This window comes from Phyllobates terribilis, unplaced genomic scaffold, assembly GCF_046119375.1.
Source record: "Phyllobates terribilis strain yellow unplaced genomic scaffold, ASM4611937v1 Scaffold_5__5_contigs__length_657084704, whole genome shotgun sequence".
NCBI lineage: Eukaryota > Metazoa > Chordata > Amphibia > Anura > Dendrobatidae > Phyllobates > Phyllobates terribilis.
In genome coordinates, this window is record NW_027362765.1 from 190,042,359 (window position 1) to 190,069,030 (window position 26,672).

Consider the following 26,672-nt stretch of genomic DNA (forward strand, 5'->3'; position numbering starts at 1 on the left):
CAACCTGCAGTAACCCTCGCTCCATCATACCTCAGCACGACCAGCTCTACCCTCACCTACTGTATCCTCACCCATCCCTTGTAGACTGTGAGCCCTCACGGGCTGGGTCCTCGCTTCGCCTGTATCAGTCACTGACTTGTATTGTTCATGATTACTGTAATTGTTTTTTATCATGCATACCCCCTTTTCACAGTGCCATGAAATAAATGGGGTTATAATAATAAAAGAGGCACCCAGGAAGTTCGTCCTGCACAGGTATGGCTGCCACTGAGTAACAAAGGACCAGGGTAGTTCAAATCTTTTTGCTCATCGCTACTAACAATGCGATTGCCACATGTATTCACTTTTAAGAAGGGTTGTCCTGATTGATTTTTCTTTTTGCACCATGTGTGTTGATTAGTAACATAGTGTCTGTTATAATCCAAACTGACCCCTAGGGGGCACTGTCTACTTAGTCCAGGATGGGAATGCCAGGAATTACACGATGTAGAAAGGTAAAAGAATAGAAATGTCCAGATGTGGGAAAAGTCCAGATAGAGGGGAGGAATATTTCCAGTAATCCCAATATTAAAACTATTTTACAGATTTGCTTAAAAATCGAATTTCCAATATAGCTAAACCAATCATTTCTCTCGTTTTCTGTGGCTGCAAAATGCGAACTGTTTTATGAATGAATTGCTCATCTTTTACCTAGATAAGTACAACCCAAAATCCACAGCCTGGTAGTCCCAGGGCTTATATACACCTGACACTCACCATTGCCTCCTATACTGTCGAGCACGCTCTGTATATTTCCCCATAGGCAGCAGAGCCATCCAGTCTGAGTGTTTCCAGTTATAAGGAACAGCTTGTTTCCTGCTGGAATATGGAGTCCATTGGGAAGATACGGGTCTTTTCCCTGCACATTTCATGAAACAGCCGATGCGTAAACTAAACACCCGCCATTAGCGGCAGTCTATACATAAGCCTTGTGTGCACGCAGCCGGGTCTAATAAGTCACCTGCAGTGATTTCTATGCAGGCCGCTCTTTCCCCTGACCGTACGCCCTTTGTCTCTCGTAAGCCGGAATTCATTTTAATGTACACCAGATGCTGTAAGTTACAGATTTATCTGTAGATAAGACAGAGGAAAAAGTTAGGTCTTATGTATAGGGAGATGAGGGGGGATATAGTGGGTGTGTAAAGGCATTGAAAATACTCAACGTCCTGGAATTTTATTTTATTTTTTTTACACTATTTTAATTGCCTCTGGTGGTTTGTACTTACTCATATCTGTTTCTGTGAAAGTTCTGGGACAACCCATATGGTTTTACAGCCCCCATATGTATTGTCACTCCGCTTGCCAAAATGTCCAAACTACCTGGTTATGCCGCAGACTGCTCTCAACTCGAGCACTGGCTTCTTTATTTTTAAGAAAATACTTTTATTGATGGTATTGAGATTACAAAATGGGGTCTTTTTTTTTTATCAGCACCACTCCAGACTATGGTATGGGCTGTGTATGGCACTGCAGGTCAGCCACATTCACTTGAACGCAGTTGATCCACAATAGCAGACGACACCTATAGACAGGGGCAGTCCTGTTTATGGAAACTAAACCTTTTTTTTTCTTCTAATCCTGGACAATCTCTTCATAATATTGTAATGATTAGCTGAAGTATATACATACATTTACTCAAGAAGAATGATCTTCTGTTGACATTGGCAGTGCACATTCCCGACCACCGTTCCATTCATTCCCTATGGGGCTGCCACAGCTTCATACCCAGCTTTCTCCAGCACTTCCATAGAGAATGAATGGATCAGACAAGCATTCTCTCTGCCAGCCCCGTTGTGATGATCAGCAGGGGTCTCAGAGGTCGGACTCCCGCTAATCTAACAACTATCAACTATACTGTGAATAGCGGATAGCGTCTTCCAAACAGAATACCTCTTTAACAATATCAGGAGATGTTGATGTTACTTTACTATAAAGAGTCAGGAAAGGTCCCGTATGTCTCGTGTATTGTGGTGCCAGTTGCCACTCCTTATGCTCAATCCACATATTTCCTTCATTGAAAATATTATTCCAAGTGTGTCCCAGACTCGCCCTCATACTCCCTGCAGATCTGACCTAACCTTGAGGCTTGTCCTTATCTTATAAGCTGCAGCCATCATCAGATGCATTTCTACATGGGGTCTGAGCACACGCGAGGAGCTGGGTGATCAGGGCACCTAGAAATTTGGCACTGGTGTCTAACGTCTTTTCTCATTTTCTACTGCCACCTATGAAAACAAGGGGCACATGGAGACCACCGCGCTCCGTATAAATGTAATACTTTAGGGTATTCTATTTCTCGAACTGCTGGTCAAGGTGGAGGCTAACTGGACAGTTTGCAGAACGATGTCTGATCTCCCGGTTCTCGTCTGCTTGCTTTTACCGAGAACATGGGTCATAGAGGAGCATGGGTTATAGAGGTACCTATGGGAGAAAAGACCTTCAGTGATCTAAATTGGGTCCCCTATTATATAACCCTTGGATGGGAAATCAGCGAGGCCAACCTTTCAGGAAGACTATCTGTATAAGAGTAGACAGTGTTAGAATATTTTTTGGATTATTTTATCTTTTCAAGTGACCAAACCTTTATACTGATTTTACTGTGGGGGAGTATCTTTTCTCCTTTTGGTGTTTTGGCCTTGAACTTACTGTTAGGAAATGTAATTGTGGCGATCTTTTATTTGTATATTACAGGACACCGTAGTCTTCTTAACTGTCGGAGACGAAAAGACATCAGGGTTATTCTTACTTGCCGGTCCCCCTGAAATCATTGACCAAGTGGCACCAAGGTAGGTCTTCATGGTGTTGTCCTTGGGATGTATGGAAATGCGCTTTTCTCCAGAAGAAAGAAAACCATTTCATATCAGCCCAATCAGACACCCATCTATAAACCAGGGTAACCTTTGGATGAGGTGCCTTTGACCATGCTCTGGATGGCAGGAGATGGAGTACTGATTCTCCTTGAAGTGTCCCAGTTGTTGTTGTATGGAGAATTACATACAGGCTATGCTCTATGGGAATAAAAGTATGCAAATTATGACTTTTGGCGTTTTCACGCCAGTTTCAGCAAGCTCCACCAAAATTGTCAGAGCTGGGGCGGAGCGTGGCAACTGGGGCGGAGCGTGGCAACACCCTCTCTGTCTAATTCATACGTGTCAAACTCTGGCCTGTGTGCCTAATCTGGCCTACAGGGTGATTATATTTGGCCCGCGACACCAGAACCACCACCCCTATGTGGGGACATTATTCTGTATGGAGGACTATTTGAGGCCCATTATACTGTATGGAGAACTATGTGAGGCCCATTATACTGTATGGAGGACTATGTGGGGCCCATTATACTGTATGGAGAGCTATGCAGTGCCATTATACTGTATGGAGGACTATGTAAGGCCCATTATACTGTATGGAGAGCTATGCGGGGCCATTATTCTATATGGAGGACTATGCAGGGCCATTATGCTGTATGGAGCACTATGTGGGGCCCATTATACTGTATGGAGGACTATGTGGTGCCCATAATACTGTATGGAGGACTATGTAGGGCCCATTATACTGTATGGAGGACTATGTGGTGCCCATAATATTGTATGGAGGACTATGTGAGGCCCATCATACTGTATAGAGGACTATGTGGGGCCCATTATTCTGTATGGAGGACTATGTGGGGCCCATTATTCTGTATGGAGGACTGTGTGGGGCCCATTATTCTGTATGGAGGACTGTGTGGGGCCCATTATTCTGAATGGAGGACTGTGTGGGGCCCATTATTCTGTATGGAGGACTGTGTGGGGCCCATTATTCTGTATGGAGGACTGTGTGGGGCCCATTATTCTGTATGGAGGACTGTGTGGGGCCCATTATTCTGTATGGAGGACTGTGTGGGACCCATTATTCTGTATGGAGGACTGTGTGGGGCCCATTATTCTGTATGGAGGACTATGTGGGGCCCATTATTCTGTATGGAGGACTATGTGGGGCCCATTATTCTGTATGGAGGACTATGTGGGGCCCATTATTCTGTATGGAGGACTATGTGGGGCCCATTATTCTGTATGGAGGACTATGTGGGGCCCATTATTCTGTATGGAGGACTGTGTGGGGCCCATTATTCTGTATGGAGGACTGTGTGGGGCCCATTATTCTGTATGGAGGACTATGTGGGGCCCATTATTCTGTATGTAGGACTATGTGGGGCCCATTATTTTGTATATAGGACTGTGTGGGGCCCATTATTCTGTATGGAGGACTATGCGGGGCCATTATGCTGTATGGAGCACTATGTGGGGCCCATTATACTGCATGGAGGACTATGTGGTGCCCATAATACTGTATGGAGGACTATGTAGGGCCCATTATACTGTATGGAGGACTATGTGGTGCCCATAATATTGTATGGAGGACTATGTGAGGCCCATCATACTGTATAGAGGACTATGTGGGGCTATTATTCTGTATGGAGGACTATGTGGGGCCCATTATTCTGTATGGAGGACTATGTGGGGCCCATTATTCTGTATGGAGGACTATGTGGGGCCCATTATTCTGTATGGAGGACTATGTGGGGCCCATTATTCTGTATGGAGGACTATGTGGGGCCCATTATTCTGTATGGAGGACTATGTGGGGCCCATTATTCTGTATGGAGGACTGTGTGGGGCCCATTATTCTGTATGGAGGACTGTGTGGGGCCCATTATTCTGTATGGAGGACTGTGTGGGGCCCATTATTCTGTATGGAGGACTGTGTGGGGCCCATTATTCTGTATGGAGGACTGTGTGGGGCCCATTATTCTGTATGGAGGACTGTGTGGGACCCATTATTCTGTATGGAGGACTATGTGGGGCCCATTATTCTGTATGGAGGACTATGTGGGGCCCATTATTCTGTATGGAGGACTATGTAGGGCTCATTATTCTGTATGGAGGACTATGTGGGGCCCATTATTCTGTATGGAGGACTGTGTGGGGCCCATTATTCTGTATGGAGGACTGTGTGGGGCCCATTATTCTGTATGGAGGACTATGTGGGGCCCATTATTTTGTATATAGGACTGTGTGGGGCCCATTATTCTGTATGGAGGACTGTGTGGGGCCCATTAATTTGTATATAGGACTGTGTGGGGCCCATTATTCTGTATGGAGGACTGTGTGGGGCTCATTATACTGTATACTGGTTGGCCCGCTATTTTGTCCAAGTTTTTAATTTTGTCCCTCTGGGTGTTTTGAGTTTCACATCCCTGCTCTAATTCATGAAAAGTTGTGGCATACCTTACATCATACCTTTTAAGATTCGCCTGATTCATAAAGAGGACCCTCTTCATCAAGATTGGCGTGAGCACTGCAGGTTTTGATGTCTTTTATCTGGAGCCAGGTGCAGGCTGGTATTACTCAGAAAGTTGTGAGATTTTATGGGTAGCCATGATAACTTCTGTTCTGTGATATAGAGCATGGATTGTTTTACTACTCACATGTACTGCAATTAAATCTCAGTCTTTTTATCTCTTTATTACCCCTTTGCCCTTGATATCGCTGACGTGTTATGTAACTGGGCCTGTTCTTATAGTAATTTCTGGCCAAATAGGCTGTAGATAAGCCCATGGCGTTAATTTTTATGGCCATTACATGTGGCCAAATTGGAGTATTGTCCTTTTACTCAATCATCTTTAAGAAAAGGTCCACCTTTGTTTCGGAGAGCAGTATTACATGGCTGCTTTCTGTCCATGAGTTCATCAGTGACAAAGACTTGATGAATTTTTGACACATTGTCATCAGTCCGGGCAGTCGTTGATATTAAACCTAATTTCGGACCTTCAATTGTCATAAACAACCTTAATTAAAACCCTTTTTTTGCAAATCCATTAAAATATGTAGCGATATAGATGAGGTCCAAATTACAACATTGACTAAACAATGACCATGAACAGCTTTCTCAAAACGCGTAGGCGTATGGAGCGCTTCTTGATACTTTTTATCATTGCAGAGCTGCTAGCATTCTAGACGGGAAAGGAGCAGGAAAGAAGGGTCGTTTTCAAGGCAAAGCCAACAAGATGAGCCAGAGAGGAGAGGTGGAGGGTCTGCTTCAGGAAGCCATTAATGGGTCTGCACCTAAAGAGGAATGAAGAAGCTGTTGGTGCCGTTCTACAAAGAGAAACTGTTCACCACTAGGGGGCGCTACTCATCGAGTGTAAACCTTCTAACTAAGCTGAACTCCCCAGGAAGACTCATTAATTGCACTCTATCATATAAGAACACATGAAAATAAATGGTTATTTAACCCTCCCCCCTAATGCATGTTTTCAAGTTGCTTTCAAGGAACAGACTTCTAGTCCACCCTGCTGGTGATTCAAGGACCAGAAGGAATCAAGCCGCTTACAACATCCCACCAGCAGGTAAATTCACTGTTGTGTATATTGATATGTATATCAGTATATATCGGTAAAAAAGCACTTGAGCAAAGATCTATCATTTAGGTTGGTGTTGCACTATAGGAACGGAGGTGTGTGGTGGTGTATGTTATTTATCTAAAGGGGTAGTAAAGCGTTAGAGAAAAAAGGATCTAATATAGTTTTTTTTCAGAACAGCCCTTATGACCATGGGCTGTGTTTTTTGTAACGCAGCTCAGCCTTGTATTTGGAAATGGAGCTGAACTGCAATGCCAGACACAGCCTGTGGTCGAGAGTGGCGCTGCGTATGGGAAAAAGATGCTGAATTACTTATCGATTTGGTGGGGGTCTGACTGCTGGGAGCCCCATAGATTGACAGAAGGGGACATTTTTTAGAATGGAGCGTCAGTGTGCATTCTTGATTGGTACTCCATGGGGCTGCTGGAAAAAATAAAATTAATTTCATTCCCATGAAATAAAAATGCCCCATTCTGCTGATTGGTGCAGATCCCAGTGGTCACATATCCCCACCGATCTATAAGATATGACCTTATTTACAGCCAACCATATTTTATGTGTTGAGGGAAAGATAGATTTAATGTTTTGTGTCTACCTACAACTAAAACAGCGATACATGAATGGTTTAATAAAATGTTCGTAGTTGAATTTATTAGTGTCTTTGGTTTCTTACAGAATGTGTGGCATATCTGCAGATTTCAATGTATATTAAACATTGGCCCTATAGAAAGCCTGGGGTGGTCTGAAGTCATACAGCAATATCAGACATTTGGGCTACTGCTCTGTTCTTGCCCATTCTTTACACTAAACCCCCCCAAAAAATTGAGTCGGTGCAAAACGAAAAAGCCATCCCACCAGGACAAGGTGTACCCCAAGGAGATCCACACCTCTATTTGTACAAAGTGCAAAAAACTACAAGCCAAAAAAAGAAAGCGGGCTGTTATTTTTGGGCTGTTTATATAGCCTTCCACAAGCCGGCGTCTGAGCAGTCGGGACCTGGTCCAGTTCTTCCCTTATATATTCGGACATCTGCTGACACATAGTGAGGAGAACTACAAGAGTTGGGTACCGTCCTGAGTATACCCCTAGTTGTGGTGGGATGGCTTTTACATTTTTTTGATCAAAACAATGTTAACTAAGTACCCTATGTTATTTACATGTACTATTACTATTTACTTGCTACAAGGTATTTGCTCATTTTGTTTTTATCTTACGCCTATTCTTTACACTGCAGCATTGCCTTTTAAACAGCGGTGCCAACGTTGCTGGAACGGCACCAATGCAGGAGGGTAGCATATGCTGTATTACTTTAATTGGGCTCCTGAAATTATTAAGGCTTGGCTGCTGTGGACAGTCACTAGCTGGGTAAATCTGTTAATAATATACACTTTCCATTATAGAAAGAATTAGAATTATTTTTCACTAGTAAGTGAAGGGCCTGGAGTTTGACTGATCCACAGAAAAAATACTTGTTGAAAGTGCAAACACATTTCAACATAGCGATCTATATTCCAAACACAAAACCAGTTTCTGCTTAATTATTCAACCTCTCCAAGTCAGTATTTTGCAGAGATGTCTTTAGCAGTACTTCCAATTTTTGTGGAAAGGTCTCTACTAGCTTTCAGCCATCTGTCTATAAACTTTTTGCAGAACTTTCTAAGGGGTCGTTAAAGTGCTAACGTTTCTCCTTGCGGAGAGTGACATGTCATGCCTGACATGCCGAGGTGAGGAGACTTTTAAGCTGCAATGCTCATCTGGAAAATATGCAAATTGTCTCTTCAGAGAGGAAGAGGACTAGAACTCTAGTGCCACCTATTGGATGTAGCAATCCTAAAAGTCAATATCTACTTACTAATGAGCCTTGTCTCATGACATAGGATTAAAGCCAAAATCTCAATTTGCACACACTGTTTCAGGGTACTGCCCCTCGTCAGTGCAGAGTGTGAGATCTGGTTTCGCTGGGTGAGAGGCGTCTGACCGGATCCAAGGGGTAACGTTTCTCCTTGTTTAGACTGACATGCCGAGGTGAGGAGACTTTTAAGCCGCAATGCTCCTCTGGGAAATATAGATGGCACTGGAGTTTTAGTCCTCTTTCTCTCTGAAGAGACAGACAATTTGCATAAGGGGTTGTTCAAAATTCTTAAAAGGATCTGTTATTTCCAGATACACCTCAACTCTTGTCCATGAGCTGATGGCATTTATGTTCAGCCCCATTTAATGAACGAGCTTATCTCATGAAGAGAAACCCTGCCCGAGTTTTCAAAGAGGGTGTTTCATTTAAATAGTTAGCAAGTCACTATTGAGATGAACAGCATTTCTGAATTAGGGGTGTGATGTAGAACTTGAAGTGGTACCCTCTGACCTGTTCCATAATCATGTAAGAAAATTACTTGGCCCCCTTTAAATATTCTTCATTATGATGCAAAAATGATACTAAGTGAATCCAGCCATCCCCTGCAGGGTCACAGCAAAGCAGCCAAATGTATCAGTGGTCAAACTTCAATTATTGGCAAAAACAACACTAGATGCTGATTTTGCATTAGTCACAGTATCTGTTAAAGCCAGGTCTAGAAGTACACGTACAAGACATTTATGTTTTGGCTTTCAAAATGATACGTTTACTGGAAAAATATTTCTGACTTAGTTCTTGGCATGAAGCAACAATCATTAAAGTTCTTGTAAAGCCAAGAAAAATAAAAATGGAAATCTAAAATTAAGTAACCAAATACTGCCCACTTCTTCAACTATGACCTCTCCTTGAATAGGTCCTTGTTATTCGACTTCCAAAAGAAAGCATCAGGACCAGCAGATATTGCCACTGTGATTTCACCAAACTTAATCAATCAGTAGTACAAATAAATATAAGAAACTGAAACATATTTTTTCAGAGATATCTGCTTCTCTCTCCACTTATGAGCCACTTATTCTCCTCATCCTGTCTTTTAAACTTTGTTCATTGAAAAGCAGCTAAAATCCCGTTGTTGTCAAAACAAGACAGACTATCCACTCACTGAGGAATTAAAATACAGCTGTCTATTAAGGTCTACGGACAGGAGAAAGGGAGGAGGAACAGCGTAAGAGAGTCAGTGCTGCAGCGTTATAGAAAGGGTCTCTTCTCCCCAGAGCTGGATTCATAGATACACTGCTCAGTACTGCTGCATTCATAGCTCTGCTGCTTCTGAACATGTGCTACATAGTAAGGGGGGCAGGATGTCCTCACGTCTGTGTACTTTGTACGAGAGATATAACAGCTGCTAGACACTAGCTGAGAGAACTGAAAATTAGAGCTTCCTGAGGATAAGATTGGTGTACACACACTTGACAGCTGAAATGACAAGTTTGCCTTATTGTCTCAGAAAGATTTTAGAAATAGCCCAAATCAAAAATAAAATTGTTATCATGGGGGCAGAATTTTTTAGCGATTTCCGGTCAGTGATCCTATAAAAAAAAAAAAAAACGTTGCCGTTATCGCTCAAGCTTGAAGCGCTTGCTACCATGGAACAATAGGATGACTAGTGTCCCATTAAAGGAATTTTATTTTAGACAAAAAATGAGGTACGAATTTCTGCAATCAGTGACATGCACTAAATGACCAACAATACGAGGATAGAATGATGGCAATGTATATGGATTTCGTCTCTTCTTTTATGCTATAATGGCATCTACTGTTCTGGAAGACTTTGGATCAAGTGTGGGTACAGGCCAGGTCTACAGTTGGTGTCACAGTTCAACATGTGTGATAGGACTGAACTACAGGTGCATCTCACAAAATTTGAATATCATCAAAAAGTTAATTTATTTCAGTTCTTCAATCCAAAAAGTGAAACTCATATATTATATAGAGTCATTACTGAGTGATCTATTTCAAGTGTTTATTTCTGTTAATGTTGATGATTATGGCTTACTTAATTTAGTGAGATGCACCTGTATGACTAGTCAAATTTCCATGGATAAATCAATCCCTCTGTTGCAATCATCATTCTCTACTCTGGTTTAATAGAGGGGATCTTTATTTTGGAAATTTCTAAAAATCTGCTAGAGAGGAGAATGTCTACAGAGAATCTCTCTGGCTCGGGAGGAACCAGCTTGTTCATTCACTATACAAGCAACCCTTCAATTTTAATGGTTATCTTGTAATGCTTAATTTGCACTTAGAGTGGGTACGGAAAGTATTCTGACCCTTTTAAATTTTTCACTCTTTGTTTCATTGCAGTCATTAGGTAAATTCTAAAAAGTTCATTTTTTTTCCTCATTAAAGTACACTCTGCACCCCAATTTGACTGAAAAAAAACAGAAATGTAGAAATTTTTGCAAATGTATTAAAAAAGAAAAACTGAAATATCACATGGTCATAAGTATTCAGACCCTTTGCTCAGACACTCATATTTAAGTCACATGCTGTCCATTTCCTTGTTATCCTCCTTGAGATGGTTCTACTCCTTCATTGGAGTCCAGCTGTGTTTAATTAAACTGATAGGACTTGATTTGGAAAGGCACACACCTGTCTATATAAGACCTCACAGCTCACAGTGCATGTCAGACCAAATGAGAATCATGAGGTCAAAGGAACAGCCCAAGGAGCTCAGACACAGAATTGGTGCAAGGCACAGATCTGGCCAAGGTTACAAAAGAATTTCTGCATTACTCAAGGTTCCTAAGAGCACAGTGGCCTCCATAATCCTTAAATGGAAGAAGTTTGGGACCACCAGAAGTCTTCCTAGACCTGGCCGTCCAGCCAAACTGAGCAATTGTGGGAGAAGAGCCTTGGTAAGAGAGGTAAAGAAGAACCCCAAGATCACTGTGGCTGAGCTCCAGAGATGCAGTAGGGATATGGGAGAAAGTTCCACAAAGTCAACTATCACTACAGCCCTCCACCAGTCGTGCCTTTATGGCAGAGTGGCCCGACAGAAGCTTCTCTTCAGTGCAAGACATATGAAAGCCCGCTTAGAGTTTGCTCAAAAACAAATGAAGGACTCCCAGACTATGAGAAATAGCCTTCTCTGGTCTGATGAGACGAAGATAGAACTTTTTGGTGATAATTCTAAGCGGTATGTGTGGAGAAAACCTGGCACTGCTCATCGCCTGCCCAATACAATCCCAACAGTGCAACATGGTGGTGGCAGCATCATGGGGGTGTTTTTCAGCTGCAGGGACAGGTCGACTGGTTGCAATTGAAGGAAACATGAATGCGGCCAAGTACAGAGATATCCTGGATGAAAACCTCTTCCAGAGTGCTCTGGACCTCAGACTTGGCCGAAGGTTCACCTTCCAACAAGACAATGACCCTAAGCACACAGCTAAAATAACAAAGGAGTGGCTTCAGAACAACTCTGTGACTATTCTTGACTGGCCCATCCAGAGCTCTGTCCTAAACCCAATTGAGCATCTCTGGAGAGACCTGAAAATGGCTGTCCACCAACGTTCACCATCCAACCTGACGGAACTGGAGAGGATATGCAAGGAAGAATGGCAGAGGATCCCCAAATCTAGGTGTGAAAAACTTGTTGCATCATTCCCAAGAAGACTCATGGCTGTACTAGCTCAAAAGGGTGCTTCTACTCAATACTGAGCAAAGGGTCTGAATACTTATGACCATGTGATATTTCAGTTTTTCTTTTTTAATACATTTGCAAAAATTTCTACATTTCTGTTTTTTTCAGTCAAGATGGGTGTTGACACTGCAGAATGTACTTTAATGAGAAAAAAATGAACTTTTTAGAATTGACCAAATGGCTGCAATGAAACAAAGAGTGAACCATTTAAAGGGATCTGAATACTTTCCGTACCCACTGTAGGTGCTGATTCATCAAAGCTTTTATGCCAGAAAAGCAGAGTAAAAGCTTTGAAAAGTTGCAAAGAAATTGTTCAACAGAGAGTTGCGCAACAATTTTGCAATTATTGCCTTTTTTCTGCCAGTTGAGCAAAGCTAAGGAGGTGCTGGGACGGGGCATGGCCCCACCCGCCAGTCCAATTCATTAAAAGTGATGGCGTTTTGTACCCCAAAAATGCTATTCCTGTCCCTGACTGCAGTAGTGTTTCTGGTGTGGCGCACATCACTTATAAACTATGCCGAATTCATTAAGAGGAGTGCGCCTCTTAATTAATTTGGCGCCTTGTACTTTATCGAGGCTTTTGGAGCGTGTCCTTCATCAGTCTTAATGAATCGGCCTTTTAGCGCCATGTGCTGATTACAGCTGATTGCTAGTAATTTGTCCATCTTCTGTTGTAATGTGGTCACAAATATCACGACAATGTACTGAAACCTTTCTGCGAGGTGTAAGCTGTTAAGTGTGGTTCCCTTTGTACAAGAATTTTGTGCATGTCCAGTTGTTTTTCTGTTGCATACGTGCCAGGACAATTGTTTTTTAACGACAGTGAATGACTTATCTACGTTGTAAGAAAGTAGGTGACAGGTGAAATATCTCGGAGTGCACGCTAGGTGAGGATGTTTTCGGGAAAATTCAAAGAAAACAAAATGTACATGACACAAGGCAGAAATCTATTTCTTGTGCTTCTAAGTATAAACATGTTTTCACTCCAGTAACTTTCACCACCGGTGTAAAACTGCCAAATGCTAGCTCCAAGAAACTGGAGGACAGTACATTCAAACAAAACGTGTCCCAGCTGTTTAGTTAATAAAGAAATCATTGACTAGTATTGAGGACTTCTTCTGGGAAGAGCTGGAGAATCGCCCTGTACAAAACAAAGAAAAGAAAAAAAATCTGTTCAATGTATGTGTGCATCTGGCTGTTCTAACCTCTACAGTAACCTCTATGTATAGTTTGATGAATCCATGATTGCTACATAAATTGAGTCTATTTTTATATAGTCTCAGAAGAATAATCTTGACAATATGCCTGGCATAGGGAGAAGGTAGTTTTCTTATGCGCCATTCATAGAAATAGATAAGGGCATATTTATCAAAATGGGCTAATTTTTAGACAGACCAAACTTTGCCCGCCATACACATCGTTGGGCTGCTCCCCCATACACAGGAGATCTCATTCGCCCGAGCGCTCCTGTGTTCTCTGTAAGAGAGAACAGCAAAAAGGCAATGGTACTCACCAGCCAAGGGTTCAAGACAAATGCGCACCAGGACACAGCCGGCAGCCTTTTGTAAGAAGGACATGACACAGGTGCAGAATGCTGCGAGCAATCACCCTCAACCACTCTCACTGGAGGAGCGACCGCTCAGCACTGAAACTGCGCAAGATGAAACTTGCAAATAGGGCGCAATTCACACACTCGCGGCAACCGTGCCTGGCTAACATCCTATTAAACGCCCTTCCTATTCGATTAGGCGGGATGCCCGGCACCCTATCCGTGCATCGCGGAGGTGCAAAGCCCCCATTCACAAGGTCACCATTAGTGGGCCTGGCTGCGCCCTGGCAGATAAAAAACTGCAAAAATATCATATGAGGTATTAGTTGATATTTTGGCCAAAATACGTAAGCTCGCAACCCAAACGTCAAGGGTCCTCACGATTTTGCGAGTCCCTACTCTATCATTAAAAACAAACAGCATAAACAGAGCAATAAACAGAATTTTTAAAAAATTCCAAAGTCAAATTAGAAAACAAAACAGCAAAAAGGCAATGGTACTCACCAGCCAAGGGTTCAAGACAAATGCACACTAGGACGCAGCCGGTAACCTCTATGTATGGTTTGATGAATCCATGATTGCTACATAAAATGAGTCTATTTTTTATATAGTCTCAGAAGAATAATCTTGACAATATGCCTGGCATAGGGAGAAGGGAGTTTTCTTATGCGCCATTCATAGAAATAAATAAGGGCATATTTATCAAAATGGGCTAATTTTTAGACAGTCCAAAACTTACGCCCGCCATACACATCGTTGGGCTGCTCCCCCATACAGAGGAGATCTCATTCGCCTGAGCGCTCCTGTGTTCTCTATAAGAGAGCCAGCACCACACATCTGGTAGCCGCTTATATTCGGGAGAAAATACGATCAGGAGTCCAAAATCAGATCGATATTTCCCCCCGACAATAAATTATCCAGGGCTTCCATAGACATTAGACTGTCGTCCGAGCTCATCGATATTGGTGGGTTTGACTGGCATGAGTCTAATATGTATGGGGAGCTTTAGACTAGACAGTCTTAAAATGCACCAAATTTATCAAAGTGGCTCATGCTGCTTGATAAATTATTGTATTTTTTAATTTATTTTGCTCACATATATAGCGTCATTAATTCCACTGCGCTTCACAGACATTATCATCACTGTCCCCATTGGGGCTCACAATCTACATTCCCTATCAGTATGTCTTTGGAGTGTGGGAGGAAACCGGAGAACCCGGAGGAAACCCACGCAAACACGGGGAGAACATGCAAACTCCTTGCAGATGTTGTCCTTGGTGGGATTTGAACCCAGGACCCCAGCGCTGCAAGGCTACAGTGCTAAATCTGTCTAACTTTAAGATTGTTGAGTCTACTGTGGTGCTTGAAAGTTTGTGAGCCCTTCAGAATTTTCCATATTTCTGCATAAATTTGGTCAAAAACTACAGAATTTTACATAAGTCCTAAAAGTAGATAAAGAGAACCAAATCAAACAGAAGAGTCAAAAACATTAAACTTTGTTACTTTTTTCTTAAACAAAATGACCCAATATCACTTGTCTGTGGGTATTAAAAGTATGTGAACCTTTGCTTTCAGTATCTGGTGTGACCTCCTTGTGCAGTAATAACTGCAGTCTGTTTCTGGTAATTGTTAATTAGTCCTGAACATTGACTTGGAGGAATTTTAGACCATTCCTCCCTACAAAACAGCTTGAACTCTGTTAGGCCACGTTCAGTATTTTATATCCATATTTGTAAGCCAAAATCAGGAGTGGAACAGTCAGAGGAAAAGTATAATAGAAACACATGCACCACTTATGTAAAATACTGATCAAATACTGAGTGTGTGAACTTGGCCTTGTATTGGTGGGTTTTCTCCCATGAAATGCTCGCATCATCCTTCCACAAAATTTGTATAGGTTAAAGTCAGAACTTTTACTTTGCCATTCGAAAATCTTAACTTTATTCATCTCTAACCTTTGTATTGTAGAATGACTTTTATTCTTTAGGTCAGAGTTCCCCAACTCCAGTCCTCAAGATCCACCAACACACCGTGTTTTCAGGATTTCCTTACTATTGCACAGGTGATAGAATTATTGCCTGGGCAATACTAAGGATATCCTGAAAACATGACCTGTTAGTGGCTCTTGAGGACTGGAGTTGGGGAACCCTGCTTTAGGTCGTAATCTTGTTGCTAGGTTTCTGAAAAATTCTGCTTGTTGACAGATGTTCTCGCAATTTCCTTTTGAATTTGCTGGTAAAATTCAGAATTCATTGTTCCATCAATGAAGACAAGTGATCCTCGCTCAGATGCCACTATACAGGCCCAAACCATAATACTACCACCACCGTGTTTCACAGATGGTATGAAGTTTCTATACTGTAATGCAGATTTTTTCTTTCTCCAAACATTATGCATCTCATTTAAACAAAAAATCTCTATTTTACTCTCATCTCTCCACTAAACATTGTTCCAACAGTCTTCTAGCTTGTCCAGGTGACCTTTAACAAACTGCAGCTGTAACAAATTTCTGCAACTGGGTAGGAATGGTTTTTTTTTCAGAGCACAAGGGCTTTCTCCATGGAATATTGCCATGCACACCATTATTGTTCATGAACAGTAATATTAGCTAATGTGAGCATGGCCTTTAGTTGCTTAGAAGTTCTCTTGAGTAGTTTGTGACCTTCCAAACTATTATACTCCTTGCTCTTGGAGTAGTCTCTTTTGGTCACCCACTCTTGGTCAATAGCGCCAGAAAAACAAACACCATCTTGTTTTATCCCTCAAAAAAGGATCAACATTCCTACACCTGTACCATATCTCACTGCTCTCATTGGAAATCCTTGTCAATCAACTTGTGTTAAGGTCTACATACTGCACTAGCATTACCATGTGGCAGCACACAGAGCGAGACGGTTATATATGACAGACTGAAACACTCCATAAGCCACCCTATGGTTGTTCAGCGTGGCACCATATGTTCACAAACAATGCTTTAAGGTGAGAATGCCTTTGTAATATGGAGTGTAGTGTAATACACAACATAATTTTTCAGTATCATAGAATCTTGCTCAGCTGGAAATGATCTTTCCTGACTTCACAATAAACATACACTAAAACTTAGTTTTTCAATCGGAGGAGTGGAGCTAGCTGCTGCCAGATCTCTTGGAAGAAGATATTATTAAATCTAACATTCCCTGATTGTTTTTCTCCTTAGATCTACTATCAAGGGAGAAATGTAGGATCCTGCCAAGACCAGTGGGTTTGGTTTAATCATATCGAATTTGCATGGACCTCTTAAGAGATACTCCATTAGGAGTGCTTATAATTTAATAATTGACTTCCCTAAATTGCTGTCATTGACCGAACCCACTCATATCAACTGCTTATAGTTACAATTGTGTCCATGTAAGAACAATAGTTTTGAAGATTATCATTCTTATACTGCAATCATAAAGTTGATTCAATTCATCTAAAACAAAGTAATAAAATAAATATATAGATTTTTTTTACAAAACCAACAATATTTATTATAAGTTTCACAATATGTAACACAATAAAAATGAGATGTTACTACTTTTGATCTTTTGAATATGACAACAAGAAAGTGATAATTATCTTCAATGTGCAAGGGCGGACATATCATTTTTGCAACCTGTGCAGTTGCAGAAAGGCCCAAGAGGTAACGGGGCCACTTCCACCTCCAAAGCACCTTCTGTCATAGGCAGAACTCTTTGATTACCAAGGGCCCATATACTGTTCTTGTATAGGGACCCTTTCTGTCTGTGTCCACCAATGTCCGTGGATCTGTATTCAGATTTTACAATACAAACTGCATACATTATTAAAGCTCTAATTTGATTTCCGCAGCTCCTCTGAGTATTCAGTTTTTAATTTATTTATTTTGTTTTTTCTTAAATCTGCCATATGGCACCAGAGATGTGGGCCTTTTTTAATTTTGGAATAAATTTTTATGATCTTTACCAAGTGGGCATTGTTCATAGGGTGTTATGCAGAGCAACCTAAAGACACGCCCCAAAAGATTTTGTGAGCAATGTCCCCTTACTAAACACCATAAAAATTAGCACTAGACCCTTATCTCTGGAAGCATATGGAGAATATAAAAAAATAAATAAAAAATGGATTACTTTGGAGCATTAGGAATAATACAAGGTAAAAACTGTCTACTTTTGACTTGGTGGCCAATTGCAAACTCATCTCAGAATGGCTATATAATCCTTACATGAAAGTGTTCATGCCCAATAATAAAATGCTTATTTTAATATTGGGTGGAAACCTTAAAAAAAAAAGCATCATACAACCGTTCTGACATCAGTTTTCAAAGTAAGTACGCCTGCTTTTATCAGAGTCTAAGTGATGTATACAGTTTGTATTGTGAAATCTGGTGACTGAACAGCTTTAATGTCTATAGAAATATTAAGGCGCAAACTTAAAGAGTTGTCCACTACTAGGACAACCCCTTCTCAATCTGAATGTTTTCCCCCGTTAAAATAAAAACACTTCTATTTACCTCCTGTGCCGGGCGCCATTCCAGCGGTGGAGGCACTCGTTGTCCCGGGGCTCTCATGCGGTTATTATGACATGTGAGATAACAGCCTCACGTGAGCCCATGTGACGCGAGTGCCAGCACCTCTGGAATGGCGCCGGCACAGGAGGTGAGTATAAGTGTTTTTATTTTAACGGGGGCAAGCATTCAGAATGAGGAGGGGTTGTCCTAGTAGTGGACAACCCCTTTAATGAGACAAGAAGAATTGGACTGGCTAACAAACAAGAAACTACATGGAATAGGCATGGCCCGTTAATACTGGATGGGTATTTAGCACCTTTTTTAGGAGGCAGTAGCTTCTCTTAGCCATTTGTGTTGTGACAACTAAATTAAAGGAGTTGTCCATTACTTTTTATTATCCCGCTAATGTATTCCCCCGGGGCCCATAAGGGTTTTTGTAAATCCCTTGCGTTGCAGTTACTGTCTGTGAGCGGCGCTATCACTGGCCGCTCAGAGGCACCATGTGACCCCCGGCTACAGCCGGCTCTGACATCCGCTGATGTCATCTCAAGTTTCGGCTGCAGCCGGGGGTGACTCGCTGCGTTCCACGGTGAGTGATGGGTTGTGGGCTGGGTTACCCCGTGCGTCACACCCAGCATCCACCGTGCACTCTCCCTCTCCTCATTCATTGAGAAAGCACACGGTGGATGCTGGGTGTGACGCATGGGGTAACCCCGCCCACAGCCCAGCATCCACCGCGGGGACTGCATCACTGATGTCATGCCTCACTTGATGTGACATCAATGGCGGGTCACGTGATGCCTGTGAGCGGCCCGTGGTAGCGCCGCTCACAGGCAGTAATTGCAACGCAAGGTATTTACAAAAACCCTTATGGGCCCTGGGGGAATACATTGGGGGGATAATAAAAAATACTGGACATCTTCTTTAAGCATTCTTGATGTACAAAAAGTTTAATGCCATGTTTCCACGTAGAGTAGACTGTTTTTTATGCTGCTTTCTCTGCGCAGAAAATCTGCTGTGTTAAACAGTTCAAGCAAAGTGGATGTGAACTCATGCCCACTGTGTTTTGCTGTGGAACTATGCTCTCTATGGTTTATTTTTTTTTCCTGTAGGCTTCTATGGGGAGCATGAAAAATTCATATGAAAAATGCAGTTGAAGTTTTAAGTGCAGAATCCCAGCATTTCTGAACTAAATAAAAAATGTGTTAGGCTGTGTGCCCACGTAGCATTTTTCAAGCGTATATGCTGCGGAATTTCCGCAGCGTAAACGCTTGAAAAACGCATGTATATCCGCACCCCATGGTCCCCAATGGGATTCCGCAAGTTCTATGCACATGCTGCGGATTTTTCCGCAGCGTTTATGCCGCGTTCAAAAATCCGCAGCATGTCATTTAATTTTGCGTTTCCGCAAGCGGAATTGCCTTTGTCCAATGCATAAAAAGCGCAAGGCAATTCCGCATGTGGAAAACGCGTGATAAACGCGCGAAAAATGCGCGATAAACGCGTGCGGAATTCCGCATGCGTTTTTCCGGGAGAGGACTTGCATTTATGCAGCAGAAATTTTCTGCTTCATAAATGCAACGTGGGCACATAGCCTTAAAAACACTGCAAAAATGCATTGAAAAATACAAACAAAATCACAATAATCAGAGCCAATTGCTATTGTGCATTTTGGTGTGGACACCAGCAGAAAAAAAAATGTAGCAGAAACAAAAACAGCATTACTGCACATTTGAACATGGCCTTAAATTTCTACATAGGATTAGAGAAACATTTATGACTTCTTCCAGAAACAGCACCGCACCTGTTCATTGGTTGTGGCTGGTTGAAGTCAAAAGGGATGAGCTTCAGTGGACAAGTGTGGCAGAAGTTTTGGAAGAAAACAATTATATATCTTTAACCCTGAACAAACCTTTGTGCCTCCATTGTTTTAATACAACATGTACGTAACATGCCACCACCTTGGCTGATCCCAACACTGAACCTGAGCTGTACAAAAGCAGTATTTTTCTGCTTGCCGTCCACTTTATCACATATAAAAGCTTTGACCCATGTGTCAAATCTTATTTGAATCTCGTTTACTGTGTTTCTTTGTCATCTCCTTGGTGTGACCATTCTCCTTCCCTGAATTTCTGTGACTTCATGACTCAAAGTCAGTGGAATGGTTTTTCACTGTAGTCTTCTTATCAGACATGTATGCTAGATGTCAACCATCTTGGAATAATGTCCTGCAAATGTTTTAAACCAATAGTTGACCATTGGCAACCAACTTTTATAGAACCTTCTCTTTCTTGTTCATAATTTGGGATATACAGTACGGAACAATACCTACACAAGCTAGAGGAACGGCAGCACTTTTGCAAAATGAAAGGAGGTAAAAGGTCATCTCAACTTTTGTAGGTGGTTTGAAACTGTCAAAAATATGAAGAACAAACAGGGATGTTGCTATACAGCAGAGACGGAATGTGAACTGGTTCGAAAGCTTTCCTTGGCAGCTTTCCTTATACATCTGGGAGTTGAGCGCTAGGCCTAATCCAAAGAGGATTCCAAGGTTCCTCAAGAGTCCAGCAAAAGGATTGGTGTCAATGTGGATCCATTCAGGTCGGTCGCACCATCTTTTAGCCTTTTCCAGAGTCCAAAGAAGATCCACTCCCACGGCTTTCAAGATCAAGTAAAAGCCCAAAGCAAAGGAGAACAGGAACATAGTAGTATACAGATATCTCTTTAAACTGGCCTTGTAGATGGATCGAACATTCCCAAAAACTTCAGCTACCAGCATTCCTATAATAACAATAAACAGTACAATAAGTGGTCAACTTCTCAGGTAACTTTTGGCTGCCAATCAAGATGGTCAATGCCCTCTTTAACATGTATGTTAGATCTTTGAGGGTGAAGATGGAGGAGCTACCAGACGTTTGGCACCACTTCGGGAAATATGGTCAGATAGGAAAAGCCACTGTATATCCAGTGATTCTAATAGTTTGAGCTTTCCTACGTTGGTATTGGAAGCATTGTGCACTGACCTGATATGACACCACACACAACTTGATGTGGAAAGTGAGCAGCAAGGAAAATTCGTGATAGGCAGACACAAATTTGGACGACCCAGAATCCAGCCCACAGGGCAGCCTGAAGACATCTAGAAAAGAAAGAGATGGTGCCAATGAACTAAAATAACAATGAAGTCGATCATGGAAACATGATTCTCTCGATCTCATATCTATTCCATATTATCATCAAGATGAAGATTATTATATTATTTACCTGCTTTTAAAAGAGGTTGAATGCCTCCTATTCAGCATGATAGTAAGTAGTGAAGTCACCATGACATAGTAGACTCCCGCTGAACCCATCGCATGACCTGAGGGACTCCCTGTGAGAACACAATTTTTGGAATACTATTTTAAAGAAAATCTTTCATTTTGCAACATTCAGATAATGACTAAGTTTACTTGTATGACTTGTAGTAAATGTAGTAACAGAGATGCGCAATTATAGGTGGTGCAGAACTCGCAGTCTCACCCGGCCTTCTAGCCTCAGCCCCTTTGGCCCATATGAGAAAACCAATACTATTGTTGAACCTGTGATAGTTGGCGGTCCTGATAGAGAATTTGCTTAGGGGCCCATAATATCTATTTAAAAACGACTGTATAGTACACTTTTTGTATAGAGTGATGTAAATGGACATACAGTGGGTACGGAAAGTATTCAGACCCCTTTCAATTTTTCACTCTTTGTTTCATTGCAGCCATTTGGTCAATTCTAAAAAGTTCATTTTTTTTTTCTCATTAAAGTACACTCTGCACCCCATCTTGACTGAAAAAAACCCCAGAAATGTAGAAATTTTTGCAAATTTATTAAAAAAGAAAAACTGAAATATCACATGGTCATAAGTATTCAGACCCTTTGCTCAGGCACTCCTATTTAAGTCACATGCTTTCCATTTCCTTGTGATCCTCCTTGATATGGTTTTACTCCTTCATTGGAGTCCAGCTGTGTTTAATTAAACTGATAGGACTTGGTTTGGAAAGACACACACCTGTCTATAGAAGACCTCACAACTCACAGTGCATGTCAGACCAAATGAGAATCACGAGCTCAAAGGAACTGTCCAAGGAGCTCAGAGACAGAATTGTGGCAAGGCACAGATCTGGCCAAGGTTACACAAGAATTTCTGCATTACTCAAGGTTCCTAAGAGCACAGTGGCCTCCATAATTCTTGAATGGAAGAAATTTGGGACCACCAGAAGTCTTCCTAGACCTGGCCATCCAGCCACACTGAGCAATCGTGGGAGACGAGCCTTGATGAGAGAGGTACAGAAGAACCCCAAGATCACTGTGGCTGAGCTCCAGAGATGCAGTAGGAAGATGGGAGAAAGTTCCACAAAGTCAACTATCACTGCAGCCCTCCACCAGTCGTTCCTTTATGGCAGAGTGGCCCGACGGAAACCTCTCCTCAATGCAACACATGAAAGTCCACATAGAGTTTGCTCAAAAACACATGAAGGACTCCCAGACTATGAGAAATAAAATTCTCTGGTCTGATGAGACAAAGATAAAACTTTTTGGTGATAATTATAAGTAGTTTGTGTGAAGAAAACCAGGCACTGCTCATCACCTGCCCAATACAATCCCAACAGTGAAACATGGTGGTGGCAGCATCATGCTATGGGGGTGTTTTTCAGCTGCAGGGACAGGACGACTGGTTGCAATTGAAGGAAACATGAATACGGCCAAGTACACAGATATCCTGGATGAAAACCTCTTCCAGAGTGCTCTGGACCTCAGACTTGGCCGAAGGTTCAAATTCCAACAAGACAGTGACCCTAAGCACACAGCTTAAATAGCAAAGGAGTGGCTTCAGAACAACTCTGTGACCATTCTTGACTGGCCCAGCCAGAGCCCTGACCTAAATCCAATTGAGCATCTCTGGAGAGACCTGAAAATGGCTGTCCACCAACGTTCACCATCTAGCCTGACGGAACTGGAGAGGATCTGCAAGGAAGGATGGCAGAGGATCCCCAAATCCAGGTGTGAAAAACTTGTTGCATCATTCCCAAGAAGACTCATGGCTGTAGTAGCTCAAAAGGGTGCTTCTACTCAATACTGAGCAAAGGGTCTGAATACTTATGACCATGTGATATTTCAGTTTTTCTTTTTTAATAAATTTGCAAAAATTTCTACATTTCTGTTTTTTTCAGTCAAGATGGGGTGCAGAGTGTACTTTAATGAGAAAAAAAATGAACTTTTTAGAATTGACCGAATGGCTGCAATGAAACAAAGAGTGAAAAATTTAAAGGGGTCTGAATACTTTCCGTACCCGCTGTAGTAAATGTATAGTGATGGGCCTCTGGAATTGTTGTTAAATGATCCATGTATTATCTATTTGCTAAAGGAAACAATGTGACACTGAACATAAGACATTGCATCTAAGGTAGGAGATTTTCTCACCTGGACCCGTCTCACAGGTAACAGGAAACTGCTGGATAATGGGGGCAGTCATATTGGTGTAATAATTGGTGTCATGTACCCACCAGTATGGCCTCTGACCAAACAGAATCCTGAAAGTGAAGAAAAATAGCTCATGAACCATGGGGAATAAACAACAGAATCCTACAAGGGACTGTTAAAACAATGCACAGAATAGGAAGCTGTAACTCCTAGACTTTAAAACATGAAATCCACTGATTGTTAGATGTGTTTTCCCAGTATAAACTGATTAATTGTTGAAAGGATATTAAAATGCTATTAGATAGATGAATGGATAGAGGCTAAATCTACATAATTACAGCACCAAAATATTTTGCAGCAAAATGTATGGATCACCCAAAAATACTGCAAATTATAGCACTTTAATGGCCCATGTGGCGACATTTTGGCTCATGGTGTGAACTTTTAGCCAATGGGCCATTAAAGTCCTATAATTTGCACTATTTTTGGAGTGCTGCTTCATTTTTTTGCATTTATTATTCAGATTGGGCTAATACCTGGGAATCTTTGCACCTCATTTTCTTTTTTTAATACATAGCTAGTGCTGCTTTTTTTTCTTTTAGATAGATTAGATTAGAATGCTTGATTTTTCTATTTTCACTAAACAATTAAGGAATTGCGAATCAAGCAAGTTTCAAGGAAGACATAAAATTCCCATTTCCTATTCCCTTTCCTGCAGCCCATCAAAAGGTTGGATTGTTTACTACATTCCACATTCTATAGACAAAGCCATAGTGATTTTCACTTTCCTGCATGCACCTTAAGGTCTACCACAAACTTACAGAGAGACATATTTGACTAATTCTAATGCATTAGGAAATTGCTCATATTGATATTAATGTGATATTTTAGTAAAAGAACATCTAAAATAAAGGTAGACCTTAAGGCAGTGGCATGCTGGGAGACATTACGAGCTACACATGACACATGTAAGTGTAAACCAGTGACCAATAATATGAACCACAATTTAATTCTCAATAAGTCAAGCCTAACATTACTGAATGACCAAGAACTTAATAACATACAAGACTTCTGCGATATACTCACCACTTAAAGACAAGGTTGAGCCAGTCCCCGATCACTGCCACCCAGATGAGTTTGATGCCAACTGACTCACAAAGATGAAACCAGATGGGGAAGAAAATGAAGAAAGTATTTCTTAGATCAGCAGCAAAGGAGACAAACATGAACCAGTCTTGAGAACTCTTGTAGTTCATCTGGAGGTATTGGACCATTTGGACTCCAGAGTGGTGGAGAGCATCCATTCCATTCTCCATCTCTATTTCGAGCTCTTGGAAGCTTGTTTACTTGCTTTGAGTCTCTTGATCTGATGTCTGGCTCCCTGCAGCTGCCTATTATATGGTCTTCAGCTCAAGCGAGTCACTGTGATCTTTGACCCCCATGAACATCCCTGTAGCAACACATTGTTGACAAAATTACATGGTTGACGCAGGTAGGGGTAGAGGGAAAAAAAACTGTTAACCAGTGTCCTATTACAGCGAAATGATGAAGAAATGGTGAAAATATCCTTGTTGACAATGCACAGGGCAGAGTCCTATGTATGGTCGTCAGAATGCAGATACTACTAAATATGCTTAGCTAAGGTCTCTAGGTTATGCCGGTGTTCTGGTCTGTTTGTTCGTAAAGTTAGAAGGTTGTGTACCTTTCAATAATAGATATGTGTTACAAATGGAGTGGAATTAATTGAATTAAATATTCAACTAAAACCTAAGTCATTGACTGTGTCTCTAACTGTCAAAAATACTACTTCTTTTGTATGTATTAATTTGTAGATTGCATTGCATATGTTGCTTATCCTTGTACATTGAGCATTTTATTAACCTCTGTGATAAAGCTTGACTTAAGACTCGGTCCAGCAGTAGTTTTTTGCTAATATTGCTCTGTGTATATTTTTCAGGTTTTGTAGCAAACCTGGCTTTGAGTCACCCAAAGAAAGAGCAAACCTAGCCCATACTTTCCCCTTTTTCTTTCTATTTAGAGCCTCCCTATTCTGTTGGCCCCAGGTCTTCATTGTGTTCACCAGGGCCAGGTCTCCACTGGTTGTGCCGTCTGTTGGGTCCAATTATAAAGCTCTCCTCAACCTCTCCTCTATTCTAGTGTTGACCATAGATTTTTGGTTCATGGCTGCAGTTGTTCTCTTGGCTATCTCCGTCTCCAGTTGACCAATAAAGCTTCAGTACAGGGCCAGGTAATTTATACACAATCCTTTCCTGGCTTTTGTTATTGTATGGTTGCTTTTTGCCACTGGCTCCTGTTTCTCACTCTGAACCTAACCTAGGCCTTATTCTTGGTATACACTTCTGTTCTCTGGTGTTTGTGGTTCTAGTCCTGAGTCTAACATCAAGTTGTTTCATGAATACTTCTCTGTCTTAGCCACTAGACTGATATTTTATTTTAATTTACTTCTTGGTGATTACCTTTGACTTTGTTCCTGACCATGCATGTCATGGTGCTATATTCACTGACCTGTGAGTATTCCTGAAGTTGAGATTTATCCTGCAGCTTATTCAACTACCAAGAGATCCATTAGATTTAATATCCCCGTTTATGTGGAGCCAAATGGATTTCAGGTAAGGGAATCCACATTCTGGTATGTGTCGGTAACACTCTGGCATCTATATTAGATATATTAAGTACAGCCATGAAAGAAGCATTCTCATCTCAGCCATTCATGGCAACCAAAATTACCAAACGCCTCACATGGAACTCTATTTTGTGGATCCCATACTTTCTAGCAGAATCTTCTTGTAATATACTGTGTACAGAGAATCGGTGATCTAAAAGGTGCGGCTCTAACTCTTGCAGACTCCGACAGTTCATGTATTATATGGCTGGACAGTCATGGGTACTTAATGGTTAGCATTGCACTTGCAGGATTAGAGACCTGTGTACTAATCAACTAGGAAAACAAGTTTTCATGGAGTTTGTATGTTCTTTCAATGTTTATCACCTTTTTAAAGCCAGACTATAAAGATAAGAGGGCTTGTTGTTTTGCTTTATAAACCCTCAGTTCCTTCTTGAGCATTTACACGCTGATAAGTTTGCTTGAACTTTTTTTGGCCTAATTCTTTAAAGCAGAGATCTAAAAATGATGGCTCCTCAGCTTTTCTAATG

General features: G+C 41.5%; 2 protein-coding genes across 3 annotated transcripts in view; one reads left to right on the top strand and one right to left on the bottom strand.

The window, feature by feature from the left end:
• The window catches only part of LOC141272677 (alanyl-tRNA editing protein Aarsd1-B-like), a 65,183-nt gene extending 58,096 nt beyond the window's left edge, over positions 1–7,087 (top strand). For both annotated transcript variants that reach the window (XM_073683636.1, XM_073683634.1), the window contains 2 exons: positions 2,731–2,825; positions 6,019–7,087. In XM_073683636.1, the coding sequence (XP_073539737.1) occupies positions 2,731–2,825; positions 6,019–6,157 (234 nt within the window). In that variant the 3' untranslated portion in view covers positions 6,158–7,087. The remainder of the gene's footprint in view (positions 1–2,730; positions 2,826–6,018) is intronic.
• Positions 7,088–17,022: 9,935 nt separating this feature from the next.
• On the bottom strand, positions 17,023–24,946 carry G6PC1 (glucose-6-phosphatase catalytic subunit 1). Its single transcript, XM_073683637.1, has 5 exons — positions 24,585–24,946; positions 23,499–23,608; positions 21,312–21,420; positions 21,071–21,186; positions 17,023–20,828 (listed from the first exon to the last, which is right to left on the bottom strand). Exons 1-5 carry the CDS (start codon positions 24,812–24,814, stop codon positions 20,320–20,322), a joined length of 1,074 nt encoding a protein of 357 aa, XP_073539738.1. The 5' UTR covers positions 24,815–24,946; the 3' UTR covers positions 17,023–20,319.
• Between the last annotated feature and the right edge of the window lie 1,726 nt (positions 24,947–26,672).